Source organism: Poeciliopsis prolifica, unplaced genomic scaffold (assembly GCF_027474105.1).
Source record: "Poeciliopsis prolifica strain line A6 unplaced genomic scaffold, Auburn_PproV2 SCAFFOLD016, whole genome shotgun sequence".
Taxonomy (NCBI): Eukaryota; Metazoa; Chordata; class Actinopteri; order Cyprinodontiformes; family Poeciliidae; genus Poeciliopsis; species Poeciliopsis prolifica.
The window spans coordinates 6,812,198-6,829,304 of NW_026562391.1; the positions used below are offsets into that span (position 1 = coordinate 6,812,198).

A 17,107-nucleotide genomic window follows, 5' to 3' on the forward strand; every position below is an offset into this window, starting at 1 on the left:
AAACTTAAATTGTCCTTTTTTCAAGACTCTGAAATCATTAATAATTTCTTTCTTTGTTAAAATATTAAAAAAGGCCTCTTACCACTGGTTCTTATTCACCCTCCTATGATCTCCTGCGGTTTGTCATTATTTGACAAACAGCTGTTTATTGTGACCTCTGTTATAGCACATAAACTGAACTTAATTTTATTGTCTTGGCTCTAGGGCGGTCGGTTTCGCGGCTTGACGATGGGGTTCCCTCCTCTGCCGCAGCGCTCCTCAGCCAGACGGTCCTTTGGGCGCTCCAAACGCCTCAGCATGGCCCGCTCCCTGGACAACTTGGAGGTGAGCAACATTCACACTCACACAAACTTTGTGTTTGGGTATTTTTTTTGTTTGTTTGTTTGTTTTTTTGCTAGACAGTGAACGCTAACATAGAAAGAGTAAACATAATAAAAGCTAACAAAATCTGTCAGTGAAAGAAAAGCATTCAGCATTGCTTTTTTGCGACAGAATGACACTAAGTTTGGTTGCTGAAGAATTTGTATAGATGTTTAGAAACAAATTATCCAAGAAGATAGTCTTTTTCTTTTCCGGTGATTGGACCTTCCAGTTTGCGTTCTTAGATTAAAAAGGCCTCTCCCTCATGAAGTCTTCTTGGTGCTCAGCAATGTCTTCTCAGGACATCATTACTACTATCGGAAAACTGATGGTTTCAATTAAACACTTAAATCCCCTCCCTGCTTTATCATGTACGGAAATTGAGTTTCACTCTGTATTGTCCCTCAAATTGTTGGATAATGTTCAGAAAATTTAGAAAGTATCCAGTGAGCTCTTGCTACGTTAGCGAGAAGGACTTGTTGATGTCAAAGGTCGGAGAGGAATGAGCAGTCTGGTTTGAAATGTTAGGAATCAATCGTTTGAATCAGTTGTTTTCCTCGTATTCTAGTCACTGATCTTATTGGTATTTAGATCCTTAAAGTTTGAAATCTCATCTGAAGCTTCATTTAGTTTCAACTGACGCCAAGGAAAAAACCCTACATTGGTTTCCAGCTTTAGTTATGGGTCTGAAATAAATAATGTGACAAACTGAATTACCGGACTTGAACTTAGACACTGGATCACGTGTGCAACTCGACTCAGCGTTATATGGCTCTACTGTCACAGAAATGATTATTTTTCTCCTTTTTTATCTTCAAGAAATGACCTGGAGTACAGTCATTTGAGAACCATGAGATATCCCTAACAATGTGCCTATTTAGATCTTGTTTCATAAAGTTAAGATTTGACCTGTGTATTTTGGTACTCAGATGGTGAGATAGACATTGCTACTATTAGATTAATCTGTTTTGATTTTCCATTGAATTATTTTTTTCTAAAATATAACTATAAGACTAATACTGAACTAAGAGCATAAATTGCAGTGTTGTTGTCACAAAGTCTTATCTGTGTGTTTATGTCTGAAGGAGAGTCTTGCCATCTGAGGCTCTTTTCATAACAGTTGCTTTGGCCCCGAGATAGAAATCAGAGCACAGTTAAATGCTTCCTCTGTTTAGTGGTGTGGGGGGGCACCCTGGGAGCAGACAAGTCAAACTCACCACGGCTGCTTCAGTTGTGACGTTTTTATTTTTTTTCCATACATTTTTGTCATTCTTTGGTTGACTGCAACAGGAAATTAAGTGCCAGAAGGAGGGCTAAAACCTGTGTTGAGGCAAACTTGGAGGTGTGTCTCATATTCAAAACTGGATAGCATTTGGAAATAGTTTTTCAGACTTTCTATTCTGGATTTTACCAGGGGTGTTTACACTTTTGAGAAAAAGATTGGGTCTTCTTCAGAGAAGCTTTTATTTATTTCTGCTCAGCTTTAACGTACATTGTACTACTTCTTTTTGTAAAGAATTTGTTAAAAGTAAGCTGTTTGAGAGTCTACTGTGAAAAGATTTCACAAATTACTTGCAGAGGCTAACAGTCAGATGGTGACATGTAAGGAAGCGCAGCAGCTCTACAGTTACACAGGTTATTGCGAATATTTGACCTCAACCTCAAGCCTATTTGTTTTGTACGCTGTTGCCAAATTTTAGATTATTTTATCCCCTTTGTGTCACCGTTATCAGCTCTGTTGGAAACATTCAATTCTGCAAGGTTAAACTGCACATAGTTTGCTTGAGTTTTAGATCTCCCATCGTCATCCTACGTCAAAGTGATTTTTTTTTCTTCTTAGCTCTTCCTGCTGCATCTATTCTACTTCTTTTCTTCCTGCTGTTAGGCCTTTTTCTCTTGCTGCACATGCGGTAATATTCACAAACAGAGAGAGCTTTGTGCTGTGTATGGGGGCTGGGGGGTTGGTTTTGTGTGTGTATTTGTGTGGTGATTGTGGTGGGGGGTAAATGGGTTCTAAGTGTTGGCTCGCTCTTCTAACGAGCTCCGATGAGCAACAAGCTGGCATTCAGCTCATTAGTGAGGAACTGACACAGAAAGTACAGAGGGTATGTGGATCCACGTCCATATACAGTTAAGGCCAGAAATATTTGGACAGTGACACAGGTTTTGTTATTTTAGCTGTTGACAAAAATATGTTCAGAAATACAATTTATATATAGTATGGGCTGAAAGTGCACACTCCCAGCTGCAATATGAGAGTTTCCACATCCAAATCGGAGAAAGGGTTTAGGAATCATAGCTCTGTAATGCAGAGCCTCCTCTTTTTCAAGGGACCAAAAGTAATTGGACAATGGACTCCAAAGGCTGCAAGTAACTCAAAAGGCCTTTCCCTCGTTAACCTGTAATCAAGTAAGTAGTTAAAAGGTCTGGGGTTGTTTCCAGGTGTGTGGTTTTGCATTTGGAAGCTGTTGCTGTGACCAGACAACATGCGGTCAAAGGAGCTCTCAATTGACGTGAAGCAGAACATCCTGAGGCTGAAAAAAAGGAAAAAAATTCATCAGAGAGATGGCAGACATGCTTGGAGTAGCAAAATCAACAGTCTGGTACATTCTGAGGAAAAAGGAATTGACTGGTGAGCTTGGGAACTCAAAAATGCCTGGGCGTCCACGGAAGACAACGGTGGTGGATGATCGCCGCATACTTTCTTTGGTGAAGAAGAACCCGTTCACAACATCAACTGAGGTCCAGAACACTCTCAGAGAAGTAGGTGTATCTGTCTCTAAGTCAACAGTAAAGAGAAGACTCCATGAAAGCAAATACAAAGGGTTCACATGTAGATGCAAACCATTCATCAATTCCAAAAGTAGACAGGCCAGAGTTAAATTTGCCCAAAAACACCTCAAGAAGCCAGCCCAGTTCTGGAAAAGTATTCTATGGACAGATGAGACAAAGATCAACCTGTACCAGAATGATGGGAAGAAAAAAGTTTGGAGAAGAAAGGGAATGGCACATGATCCAAGGCACACCACATCCTCTGTAAAACATGGGGAGGCAACGTGATGGCATGGGCATGCATGGCTTTCAATGGCACTGGGTCACTTGTGTTTATTGATGACATAACAGCAGACAAGAGTAGCCGGATGAATTCTGAAGTGTACCGGGATATACTGTCAGCCCAGATTCAGCCAAATGCTGCAAAGTTGATCGGACGGCGCTTCACAGTACAGATGGATAATGACCCCAAGCATACAGCCAAAGCTACCCAGGAGTTCATGAGAGCAAAAAGGTGGAATATTCTGCAATGGCCAAGTCAATCACCAGATCTTAACCCAATTGAGCATGCACTTGCTCAAATCCAGACTTCAGACGGAAAGACCCACTAACAAGCAAGACCTGAAGGCTGCGGCTGTAAAGGGCTGGCAAAGCATTAAGAAGGAGGAAACCCAGCGTTTGGTGATGTCCATGGGTTCCAGACTTAAGGCAGTGATTGCCTCCAAAGGATTCGCAACAAAATATTGAGAAAAAACTTTTTGTTTGGGTTATGTTTATATGTCCAATTACTTTTAAGCTCCTAAAATGTGGAGTGTTTGTAAACAAATGTGTACAATTCCTACATTTTCTATCACATATTTTGTTCAACCCTTTAAATTAAACGTTACAATCTGCACTTGAATTCTGTTGTAGAGGTTTCATTTCAAATTCAATGCGGTGGCATGCAGAGCCCAACTCACAAATATTGTGTTACTGTCCAAATATTTCTGGCCCTAACTGTATGCACACATTTAGAAGCTTTCAGATGTGATGGTGAAATTATTTTATTAGGAACTGTCTGACAACATAAAACAGGATAAAATACGTCAACAAGCCACACATCACGTGCTAAAGAAATACAAGAACAGATCAGATACAAAGTCACTGACCTCTATTTGGAAAGGGTAACAAATAGAGCTGCATCAATCCGATAATATCGGTATCGGCACCAGTATTGAAAAAACATTCTAGATTGTCATTAATGTCATGGGTGACTTTGGGGAAATTATTCTGTGAACTGATGAGCTAATAAGGCAAAATATGTGCAATCTGTTACATTGTCGAATGTGTAAATATTCTAGTGTGTTTCTGTTATGTTTGATTTTTTTCATGTTATATTTAATTATTTCATTCTGTTTTTACTTCAGACTTAACTGTGCCTTAATTTTACTGTTCAACGTAAGTACACTGTCAAGGCCAACTTCCTAAACATCAACACACCAAAGCCAAACCCCCCCAAAAAAGAGAGTTGCCAAGCCACAGTCCAGACTTTATTGAAACAAAATGCTGCAGCAAGACTTTGAACAGGTTGTTCATATCTCCCAAAGCATTTAATTTGATTGACTTAACTTGCAAAGAAGAGGGTGGCCACCAGGTTTGACATAACCAGTTATTAGGTTTAGGTAGCAATAATTTTTTTTATGTACAGCAATGTTGGTTTGGGTGGCTTTTACCTTCCCCAAGTTTATGAAAACATCACTTGAAAACTTCATTCTGTATTAATTTTGTCAGATTTTTTTTAACAGACTTTGAGTTATTTCATTGGGATGAAAAAGAAAGTAAAGGATAAATACATTAGAGTGCAAATATTGCGCCTCACCAATACAACATATCCATCCCCTTTCAGGCAGCTAATTAAATTAACTTTTTCAAAGGGCAACATGACAAATAACAAAAACAACAAAAAATGTTCATGTGCTTGATATAAAACTTGTGCTGAATTGGTCCCACGTGTGTTAAGTTTTCACACAAGGAAGACTGGCAAATAACATTAAGCAATACTAATCACTCAGAGGTCAAATGCGCAAATATAACTTGTAAGAAAGTCATGCATGTTATTTGTATGAATAATAAGCCACACAATTGGGTTATAGTGGGGCTGGTTACTGTTCAAACAAACTCAAATTGAATGATTAATGCATTTAGCATTTCTGGGGACTAAAACATTGTTCTGTGCTGCGCAGAAACTTCCTGTATCTTTTAGAATATCCTGCATTCACAAGTGGCTGTTTGCGTAGAAGTAGGAAGATTTGTTTTTCCATCATGTGCTTTCTGAAAAAGTTAGACAGCATTACATGTCTGGTGAAATGGAGTTACCTGGCAATTATTAGATAGATAGAAATATGTTTGATAATACTAATCGACCTAAAACAGGTAACATTTAGCTTGATTAACGTGAGAAAGAGAGAAAAAAAAACTGTCTTTTTCAGTCAAAATATGTGAACATCTGTTTTCACCTGTAGGTTGTTTATGTTTATAATACTGTGAAAACACATTCTGTCCCTGTTGATTGCCAGTAAACGCCTCTTGACTGCTGGTTATTTATCAGCAGTCGGTGTCATTGAGTGGTGCTACATTCGCTGTCATCACCCCTGGGCCAGGTTAAGGGCAGACAGCAGGGGTGTGTGTGTGGTAGAAAGTGTTGGGGTGAGTACCTCCACTGTGTGTCAAGGCATGTTGAGGAATGCAGCCACTTTTTAACACGTAGCGCTTTCTGCAGGTAGCTGTCTTAGCTGTCAGTCTCTGTCTTTCAGAATGAAACATTGCGCCGTTCACTCAATCCCCCCTCCTCCTCTTTGTCTGTTTGCTTTTTTTGACCCCCCTCCGCCTCCTAGACATCAAAACTGTCCGTTTATTCTCCAGACATGTGTGGGGCATACTGAGCCGATAACTGAAGAGTGCTGAGGGTAGCGCATTCAACTTTGCGCTAATTTTGTGTGGGTGTGTGTTGCCGAATGAAGAGGGGTTTTGCAGGAGTGCCTACACGTTTGTCTTGAGTGCGTGTGTGTGTGCGTGTGTGTGTGTCAGCCGGCAGCAGTGTGGGAGGAATAGAAATTATGTGAGGGTGGGTGCAGCGGCAAAGGCGAAGGAGGGAGTAAGGGGAGCGTGGGGGTGGATTGAGGTAGGGAAGGGGAGACGATAGAGAGGGAAGAGGAGGAGGAGAGGAAGGGATGAGAGAGAGAGAGAGTGCACAGGAGGAAAGGGGGAATCTGGTGACAGCGACATTCTGTAGCCGTTTGGACATTTGAAAACCAGCACTTAGTCTCTCCTCTCTCATACACACATATTAGACAGCTAACGACAATGTTCACTTAAAAGATCTCTCACATACTGTGCTGAGGATTACACGTCTTCATGGAGCAGCAAACTTTTACTGAAATGCCTGCAGATCCAGTGAGTAAATGAGTTCAATGTTTGTGTCTCTGTATGTTTGATTGAAACAGTTTGTAATGAATTTCTTTGTCCATGTCTGTCTCTCTCTCTCTAAATATATATGTACATATATATATGTAGGATTCAAGCTGTGTGACACAATCCTTACCATGTCCAATCACAGCAAATGATCTAAGTTCATCTCAAGATATCGATGTGTTTTTAATAGTTTGAGTTCAAGACCTTTTATGTTAGAAAAAAATAACAGAAAAACTATTTTCTGATATTTGTTGACCTGGATTATTTTAGTTTAAAATGAACTAAAACTGTAGTTGAGAGGCCCATCTCAGGAATGACAGATCACATGACTTGTTTGAGCCAATCATTAGGGCCTTTCTGACTCTTTGGACTTAAAGGGACACTTGTTGATTCCTCCATTTGATCACTTCATCATAAAAGCTAATTGATTTGGCTGTGTGAATGTATTTGTGTCTCTGTGTGTATGCTTAAGGCTTTTATACACATTGTGCTAGTAAACTGGGTAAAATGCAGCAATTGTTATTGATTCCAAATCCTTGGATTGACTGATTAATATGTAATGTGAAAGAATTGACGAGTGATTTGTTCTTAGTAGTGGTGGATGAATGGGCAGTTGTTTGTGGAGGGTAAAGAAGTTTTAACATTGTGGTGGTGATCAACTCAGGACATTATTTAACTGAACTCATCAGTGAGAAAAGAGCATTCTCCCAGCCCCTTGACCCAACACACACACACGCACGCACGCACACACACACACGCGCACACACACACACACACCCACGCACACACACAACCACAAGGGCACAAAAAACTCATTCATACCCTAAAATTATAAATAAAAACACATTCAGGCACCTAAAGATAAGAACTGCACACAAGTTTATTTCTGTGTGTGTGATTGTTTATTCTCACTAAAGAGATTCGTGTGTGTTGTTCCTCGTGATATCCCCCCGGAGCAGAGCGCATTAGGGAGGGAAAATCAGATGATGGACCAGGATCAGTGTCGCTGCTGTACGTAAAACACCCCATGAGGCCAAGAGTCACATTTTGCATACTTCTGATGTAAAATAAACACAAAAATTTTTGTTAAAACTTCTTATTAATTCCAGGTTAAAGGTATCACCACATCAGAATTGAGAAAACGTATGAGTCAGTATGTTTTACTTGTCCAGAGAAAACATTTTATCGGTCTCATTCTGTTGATTTTAGATCCCATGTCCTAGTGTGGTGTGTGTACTTGGCATGAGTCATCATTACTTTAAAGAGTTATTCTTTGAATTTATTTGGGTTAGAGTTGACTCAATTCAGATCCAGCAGTTGCAAGGTCAGCGGTTTTATCACCATTCTTCCAGTGTTAATTCTGATTCTCATAATGTCACAAATGAGTAAACTTGTTAAAACTGAACTGTTATCTTCTATCACTTTTAAAACCATTCAAACCTAAATGAGAGTAGCTATGTTCAGTTTAAAACCAACTCCGTAAAAAGCAACAGAGTTGGTTATTTTATCTAAATCATCAGTGCCTCACCTATTGCCTCCCAATCACTATAGAATAAATATAACTGAAGCATTTTTTGTCAGTTCTAATTTGTTGATCGTTGTTGAGGAAGTTTAAATTTCTTGAGTTGTTAAAATCATGTACTCTTAGTCACTCTTCAAAATGAGAAAGGCAAAAGAACATACCATTGAAGTAAGTCAGATATGTTGATCTCTAGAAGTTGGAAAATGTCTACAAAGAAAAAAAGGCTCCTGTCCAAACGTGCCCACATGTGTAGTCAGAGCAGCAATTAAAACCATTTGCATACAATCACAAGTGTGACAAGTTTTTCTTGGCACCACTGTGGCAATGTTGGCAGGGAAGATTAAAGAAATTCCCAGAGTGAGATTGTGCTACTATTTGAAAATGTTTTGTTCCATAATTTCGTACATAAGATTCTGTCTAGAGATGCCATTAAAGTGGATTACTGCCTTTCTCAAAGTGTGACTGTGAATGAAAAGTATTTGAACCAGTCTATGATCACAATGTACAGCATTATGGAACAACAAATTTTTAAAGTGTATTTTCTTCATGGAGCTAAAAATTCCCTGTTACAGAAAAGAGATTTGTATGCAAAAAGGATTGCATACAGAGGTAATTGGGCATCAAAAATAACTACTACCCAGCTGTGCACAGCTTCTCTTTTCTTTTTGCCAAGCAAAGCATGCAGACATTATGCATAATAGTTGTTACATGTACTGTAATTGTTTTTCCTTTGGCAGAACCTTTAATAAGCCACTGCTGGCGAAACACCCCACGTATTTTTATTTTTTTATTGGTTTTTGTAGTCATGTATATTTTAATTAGATTTTATAGCTGTGAAGCACGTGTCTGTGCTTCACAGCAGACACTCGTAAAATCATTAGTCTGGGAAATTAGCCTTTGAATACTTTTCTGCAAGCAGTTTAGAAGCTTAGTGAACTGAAAATAATATACTTATAAATTAAATGTTAATGAATTTACTGAATTTATTGTTTGTATGTATAACATGGGTATGGCTAAGAAGTTTTTCATTCTATATTTTGTTTATTACTACATAGTTTCTGGCACTATCATTAGGTTGAATTTAATATGTAAATAGCCGTCAAAAGTATTATGGATTTGAGTGGAGAAAATGTAATTTAATCTTTGAAACTATGTGTTGTAATATAAAATTCTGGAATTTGATTATTAGATGTTCCACTTTCAAACTGATAACGTTATCAAGCTCTACATTTAGTCACACATAATCAGTGTTTTTTAATGTCTGAAAACATAAAAAAAAAAAAAAACATAAAAAGAAACACCCAATTATTTTTGCAAACAGTATGGGAACAGTAGCTGAGTGCATTAGCCAAAACAATGAGAGAAAACTATGTAGTGGCTTCGGTGATAATTTTCCATTTCATAGGTGATGGAAGCTAACATTGTGAAGGAATAGCACAGGTATCAGTGCTTTGCGTCTAACATCCATGTTTCTTCTGTTCATGCATGCATAGACCTGATCTTATTACATTCAAAGAACAATGTGGAAGCTGTACTCAAACCAGATTCTTCCAACAAATTTAGTTAATCTACAGTCTAAAGATAAACTAAGAGTTACTGAAAAACAGGAACTGCAACTACAATATTGTTAACAGTTATACATTATTAAAAAAGATAAACCACCTCAGTCTTATAAATACAGTTTTCAGTTGTATTTATCTTATTTTACTGTGCTTTATTTTACTTTGAAGATGCAGTACATTATTCATTCATGTTAGTATGTAAACGTGACACAGCCTATGGTGGTCGGTCTTAATAAATACCTGAAAAACATTGAAAGAAGTCCTGTATGTAAATTTATTTTATTTTGTTTTGTACTTTGAAGCCTTTATGAGCAGAAATAGCCCAAATACATCTCACACTAATTCTTTCAGTCCATTTGGATTATTATCTCAATAAAACTGAAAACTTTATTCCCCTGGTCTTTTTTCTATCTGTTAAAATGTTCTGCATCTGATTGAAAAAACTATCCTTTAGCAGCTCTGATTCTACATTTTTTTATTGCAATTAAAAAAATGTATAATAACCTAAAAACCTTCTAAATATCAACTTTAGCTTTTATTCTTCGATTACAGGGTTTTAAACTCTGATCCACAAGCACTAATGTCGAACAACATTTTTGATGTCATTGCCTCCACCTACCTGAATGAAATGCTTGAGTTTCCTCCTCAGCATGTCTTGAGGTTTTGTGGATGCACTTTAATGACCCAATCATTTGATTCAGGTCCGTTAAAGCAGGTAATCATTGGCCCTAGAGGACAGTGGTTTAACCCCCCATGCTCTTCTCCAGCCGATGCTGCACTTTAGTTGCAGCAGCAGGGGGCAGTGTTCGGTTTTATTTATTTTATAAGTGTTTACTTTTTTGTGTTGAACTGATTTGCGTGTAGTCCATGATATAGTAGATATTCACACAACATTAAGACCTCTTTGGTTTAATGACATTAGATGAACTGTACTCTTTGCTTGTCTCTCATCCCCTTTACATACCATCATTTCAGCTAACCCTGTTCACAAGCCTATGTTTTGTGACATTGTACCCTTTCTTATGTTTTCCTGCGCTGACAAATGTGTGTTGGGGTTAGTTTGAGCTCATGTAATTACAGTACTCATCACGGTTCTCCTAAATCCATTGCTCACACACCAAGAGGTGTGAGCAATCAGTTTTCTGAACAAATTTCAGCTGTGTGGTTTTCCCAGCTCCTGTGGTGATTTCGGGTGTGCAGGCTGAGCTGAACCAGCTCTGACGTACTGAGTATCAAGGCTCCACTGGACTTTCCCTTTAAGAACAGCAGCTCCTGCTAATTATTGCTTTGGCAGTTGCTTTCGCCTTAGTTTTTGTGTGTGTGCATATTGGTTGTCGGAGGGGTGCCGAGTGCTGGAACCATCCCTGATGTTGCTACGATACGGGGGACTTGAAAGGCTAGCATTAACTTTAGCTACAATATGGCACAGCATTTGAAGTACCTCGAGCTCTGATGGGGTTTTTGGTGATAAAAAGAAAAAGGCAAAAAAATATCAGCTCATTTCTGCAATTTGTCCTTAAAGTTACTGAAATTATTAGGATAAATTGTTAATGAGATCGTATTTAAGTTTTTTTTTCATTCACGACACCAGATCTGAACTTTGTGACATATACCATTTAAAGGCCTCTCTGCTCTGCTGAGAGAGTGAACCTGAATGCAGGCTCTAGTACTTGGCATGTGGGTACATTTCCCAGAAAATAAGATTTCACCAGAAACTTCAAAGGAATCGTGTGATTCAATACATAATAAAACCGAAAATTTTCACTTGTCTACTTGCAACTTCAGCACAGTTGAAATCATCGCAAGGGGAAAAAAAATGACAGATTCACAAAACTGAAAAAATGTTGCTACTGAAATGTGATTTTATTTTTCTGTCCTTTATGGGTTTTTCTTTAATCGACTCCCTGCCTCTGCTGAAGAAAAGCATCACGCTAGCAGAATGGTGTCATCCTAATGTTTCACAGCAGGAAGTTTCACATGTTGTTCATCTACAAAACCAAAAAGCAATGAAATGATTGACAGATTTTCTTACCTGATCTATGGGGTCTCTGCAAACAAGCCACTTGGCTTGTCTAGGTTTTTATTGGTAACACCTTGTAATAAGCCTGTTGCAATAAACAAAAAATCAATTTATAAATGACAACAAGTTTGATCATCTCCATGTGCATGATTGTTTGATTTTCTCGTCTCTCGTTTTCTACCAAAGCCTGGATGACAAAAGGCTTCAGTCTGGTCCTTCAGTCTCAACTTGCCCCCTTTTTGAGGGTCACTTTGTTTACAGAAACTTCCGAATCCATTTTATTTGTTGATCCATGTGTATTTTTATATTTATTTATATATTTAAAATGTATTCAAGTTCCAGTGTTAAATGTTCTTTAGAAATTGGAAATTAAAATGTATTGGTCTTTGAGAAGATACACTTGCATTATCATTACCATTATATTACTTGGAAATGTTCTCAAGACAACATTTGTGCTTTTTATGTGAAAAAACAAAAACCTTTTTTTTTTTTTTCAAATTTTTCTAAATTAGTCTTCCTTTTTACATAGAAATTTGTAGGGGCTAGACATGAACCTGAGGCTGTATCCACCACTTCAGTCTTTGTGTGCATGTTCTGAAGTGTGGTGTGGTGTCCTGTGAAGTGCCTTTGTTTGCTTTGGTTGACCTTTAGCAAAACCTCCTGAATTAATTTCCGTCAAGCTGTCCTCTCGTCTCATCGTCTTCTGATGATTTTCTCAGAAATGAGTCATATTTCTATTTTTTTATTTCACAAAAAAAAAAATCTGCCCATAGTTGAAAAGGATCTTACCTGAAGACATTTTCCTGTGATTTGAAATGGAAGGAATAAGGGAAGGGTGGAGAAGGAAAAACCATGCTGCCGTGTGATTGGCAGGCTGACCTTTGTTCCCTCCCCTTCTTGTGCCCGATGGGGGCGTTTCACTATGGAAACTGAGTCCTTCGTGTGTGTGTGTGTGTGTGTGCATCTACCAGAGAATGGAACTTGTCAGCTCAGTGTGTGTGAGTGAAACCGATGGAAACAACTGATCTAATTAGAAAAATTAAACATCAGTGAGTTACAGGCCGTTTATTTTAAACAGCTTCTTCTGATTAGTTGAGCAGTTCTGAGGGCACAGTGGCACTAAGGCATGTCTCCATCCATGCCGGTCGTCTGTCCGGGCTTCCTGTTGTAGATTCCTCCTGAAGACGCTTCGTCTGTGCAAGTGTGGCTCAGATATGTAAACTGAACAGTTGGTGGGTTTCCTCCTCTTTGAGAGGAGAGCAGGATGAGCCTGAGGAAGAGGCTCTCCTTCAAGCGCGTCTGGAACTTTAATACAGTAAGTACTTCACATACAAATCCAGAGCGTGAGAAAGTGCTTAGCTTGTTATCCTTTTTTGTCAGTGTTGCGTCAAGTAGACAAGTAAATCTCAACTAAAACTTTGCTTCTTTGCTATAGTAGAGTTCAGTCTGTTTTGTGTATAGTTAATGGGAAACAACAAAAATGTCACTCTCTACATGCCAGTGTTACTCTCTTGCATGAGAAAGAAGGGGAGCAATGCACTAAACTGGGAACTATTTACTTCTGCAAAGTGTAGGACATGCAGAGAAAGGGAATTCCACTGACTTCATCCTGAAGAGAGGGAAATAAAGGAAAAAAAAAACCAGCAATGGATTCTTTGGGTGGAAATGAACAGAGGTTTTTCTACTGTTTTTTGAGAAAATTGATGCAGTGGTGTTCGGTGGTGCAAGAGATTAATTTCAAAGGTAAAATGAGACTATAAAAGAGGAAAACACAACTTAGCTCCAGGGACTTTTTGTCTTTCTCTTCAAGCCAGATGTTTTCTGCAACAGAGAAATTGAGAAGAGAAACTAAGGCAAAGAAAGTGGGCGCTTATTTTTTCCTTCCTGCAAAGGCTTCTCTTTTATATGTATGTTTAACCCTGCGGAGCAAACAGCTTTAAGACAATGGAAAGGTGGTTTGAGTGACTCATTTTTAATACATTTCCTCTCCTCCAGGACGTCGTCCTTCAGCTGTAAGCCATTCAGGCAGATGTGCTTGATCAGATTTTGCTTTGTGTTTACATTTGTGTTTACATCTCTCACTGGCTCAGACTCTGAGTCACATCTCCTGTGTGTCTCTGTTGTAGGGAAAAACCATTATCTGAATTCTTCCCTGTCAATGGGGGTAGGTATCGATTCCTGAGTGCGCTGCGGGGATTTCTGGGCTCATCCCAGTCTTTCATAGAGAATGTCACCGTTTAGGAACTATTGATGTTTCTACTGCTCTTCTTGTCTGGCACGTTTCATGTAAAAACACCTGAGCCACCTCATTCGTCACACTTTTGATCATCAGAACCAAATCCTCTTTTCCATGCCACCGTTTCCGTGTCGAGCAGCTCCACCGTTGCCTGTCTTGGCAGGATGACTCCAGCCTTCTCAATGGCAGCCACTATTCCACCTCATATTTAAAAGTAAACACACAGGCACACACTCACTCAGACCGTTGGTCCTCCTGCTTCCTCCTCTGCTGGAAGTGTGTTTGTGGAATCAGTGTGTTACCTTTTAGGGACTGTGTATGCAAGCTATTTGTTGGGTTATAGGTGTGGCCTCCTTGCAGTGATGCCACTGTTTACCGACTTTTAAGATATGGTGATGCTCTTTCATTTTTTAATCATCTTTCACTGGAGTAGTTCAATCTGGGAAAAGCTAATGCCTTGCCAAATGTGGCAGTTCAGAGAAGTGTTGGAGCCAGGAATAAGTTCCTGTGGTGCAAACAGTGTTGTCTTTGTGTGGGGGAGTGTATAAGTTGTTTTATCCATCGCAGTTTCCACCACTGATAGACATTTCTGTTTTCTTTGTCACATACTCCCTCATTGTCTGATCCCCCAATTCAGACTGTCCTTTTCCATCATCCACCAAAACGAGGCATGTTCTGGAAACTCAAGATTGTTTAACAATGGATTTAAACTATTAATTTTATGGTAGCTGTCCGAGTAACGAATGTGAGATGTACTGATGTTTTCTAAATCTGGAGTTTAAGCTGCATAACAACAAATGAAGGGGCTTTACACACAGGGATCAACCACACGCTGCAAATTTCAGCACCAAACCTGAGTTGAACAGGCCGAGCTTGCAGCTTAATGGGATCATTTTATGACTAGTCATAAAATTGGAAACAAAAGGAACATGTAATCAATTAAGATTTAGTTCGTAAAAAGAAAAACAGGACCTTTTCTTTCAGGGCACATGAACTACAGTGGGTGACAGATAAATAGTGTGACCAGGCACATAGATTTAGTGTTTTAATTCTTTTTATTTTTTTTTATGTGAACTTAACATTATAACTCAGGGTCTCAGGGTTTTGTTGAAATTTAAAAGCAGTCATGATATTTTCTGCAGTATCTAGCTCTCTTGGTTTCTTCTCTTAGTATTTACCCAGATCAGGTGGAAACTAAAACTAACAGCCAATGAAGATCATGACTAAAGATTCTGTATTACAACTCTGAACTATAAAGCATAATGGTTTTTGTTTATTTATAGGTCATCAACCCTTTCTTGATGTTTCATTATTAATATTATTTATTATATTTTCTAGCATAATTTAGGTTTAATAAAGAAATAATTATCCAAATTTGATCTCACCAGAAGCAACTTGAATATCAACAAGTGAAGAATATGTGTAAATAAACAAGTATATTGTTCATTTCAACGCACATTGCTGTGGTGACACAGCATCACCACAGGTGATGCCCAGTACTGCAATGCCTTAACCCACACTTCTGCCATGCATTTCAACAGACATTGTGTTAATTCAGTGGCTTTGACAGTACAACTGTTGATATTATCAATTAAAAAGCTAATTTATGAAAAATTAAGTAGAGCTCTCATCATTTTAGCATCTATTTTACTTTGGATGTACCTATTTTACTTTTCATGATCAAACTGCCCTTGAACACGTCACTGCAACCAGTCTATCAGTTATAAAGATTAGAGGGAAAATTACTCCCCCTTCCCTCTCATAAATTTGGAGATTTATCTGTCAGTTGCATTTTATAGTAACTCCGGTTAACTTTATTTCACAACAATTTGCTTCTGCAGCAATTTGAATCTCCTCACTGAGGAACAAATGAAGCGTTATCGTATTCTGTGAAGACATCGGTCACTACAGCCACGTTTGAATCCACCAAATTTGTTTCCAGACACATTCTGAGTTTGTACCAAGAAAACTTTCATCTCATTAGCAAAGAGTTCTTTGTAGATTTTCAACCTCAATCAGACTCTACTGACAACGCCTTGAGCGTATGAACAAACAAGTGCCATCTGGTATCTGTGGAAAGTCAACAACTTGGCTTTAAGACTGTAACTGATCTTCATTTTAAGTAGTATTCTGGACTTACTGAAATGCTCATATCAGCTGATATATTGTTTTTTTTTTTGTTTTAGCACAGATGTGCTAGAAAGAGATGCATTTCTATTGGTATTGTAACACATCTACATACCTCACTTTAAATGTAGGTCTTGAGGAGAGGCATTTGAAGAGGGAATGTCTGGAAAATCCCAGTTATTCTCTCTGGGTTGTCAGGAATGACCAGGACCTGCCAAAAGAGGAGGGAAACACAGGCTGAAGTGACTGAGGAAACACAGTCACTTCAGCCTGTGTTTCACAGGAATGGTTAGAAGGAAGCTATGGTAATGTGAGAAGGAAAAAGGAAGAAAAAGTGAGATTATTGAAGATGGAGGGTGGCCATATAAAAAAAAAAGGGGGAAGAGGAAAAATACCATGCAAGGGAATTGGGTGAAGAAAGTCGAGAAGAGCAGACTTAAGGTCTCAACCTGGGGCCAAACTTTTCTAACATACAGTCCGTCTGGAAGTGATCACTGTTGAAAAATGAATACGCTCACATAGAAACAGACCCCACATACAAAAAATTCACAACTTTACCAGATGTCAGGCATATGATTCAGTAGTTTAGCCCACAGAGAACTCCTCACTCACTCACCACTGATATTTGGTGAGATGTGAGAAATGTGTGGTTAGATCAGTGAAAAGAGCTGTTCACACACTTCTGTCCCTGTTCTTAAGCTGTTCCTCACCGTTCGTTCAGCCACACCGACTTTCTGTTCAGCCACATCGAATCTTTTTCACCTGCAAGGACACACAAACGTCTCATCCCGCTGATCAAACTCACCGTGCCATCTGGGCCAATCAGAGTAGCTCAAGACAAGATCTGGACAGTATGTAGATGAGCCAGAGCAGCACATATGCTGCACCAAGAGGTTAAATATTATAAGACTTGCTTTAGTCAGTTATTGCAGGAAGAGAGCTGATAAATAGTAAAAATTTAACTTAATTCACAATGATATTAAAAGGGATACTCAGATTACATCCTACCACAGCTCATTGGCAACTAAAGACTCATTTTGCTGTTATTTTTAAATCTG

The 17,107-nt window shown here is 38.7% G+C and overlaps 1 protein-coding gene across 1 annotated transcript in view; it reads left to right on the forward strand.

Annotated features, from left to right (window-relative positions):
* rgs12b (regulator of G protein signaling 12b) overlaps positions 1–17,107 on the forward strand; it is a 51,913-nt gene that overhangs the window by 11,513 nt on the left and 23,293 nt on the right. Inside the window, 1 exon segment of the mRNA XM_055041102.1 lies at positions 205–324. Coding sequence (XP_054897077.1) covers positions 205–324 — 120 coding nt within the window.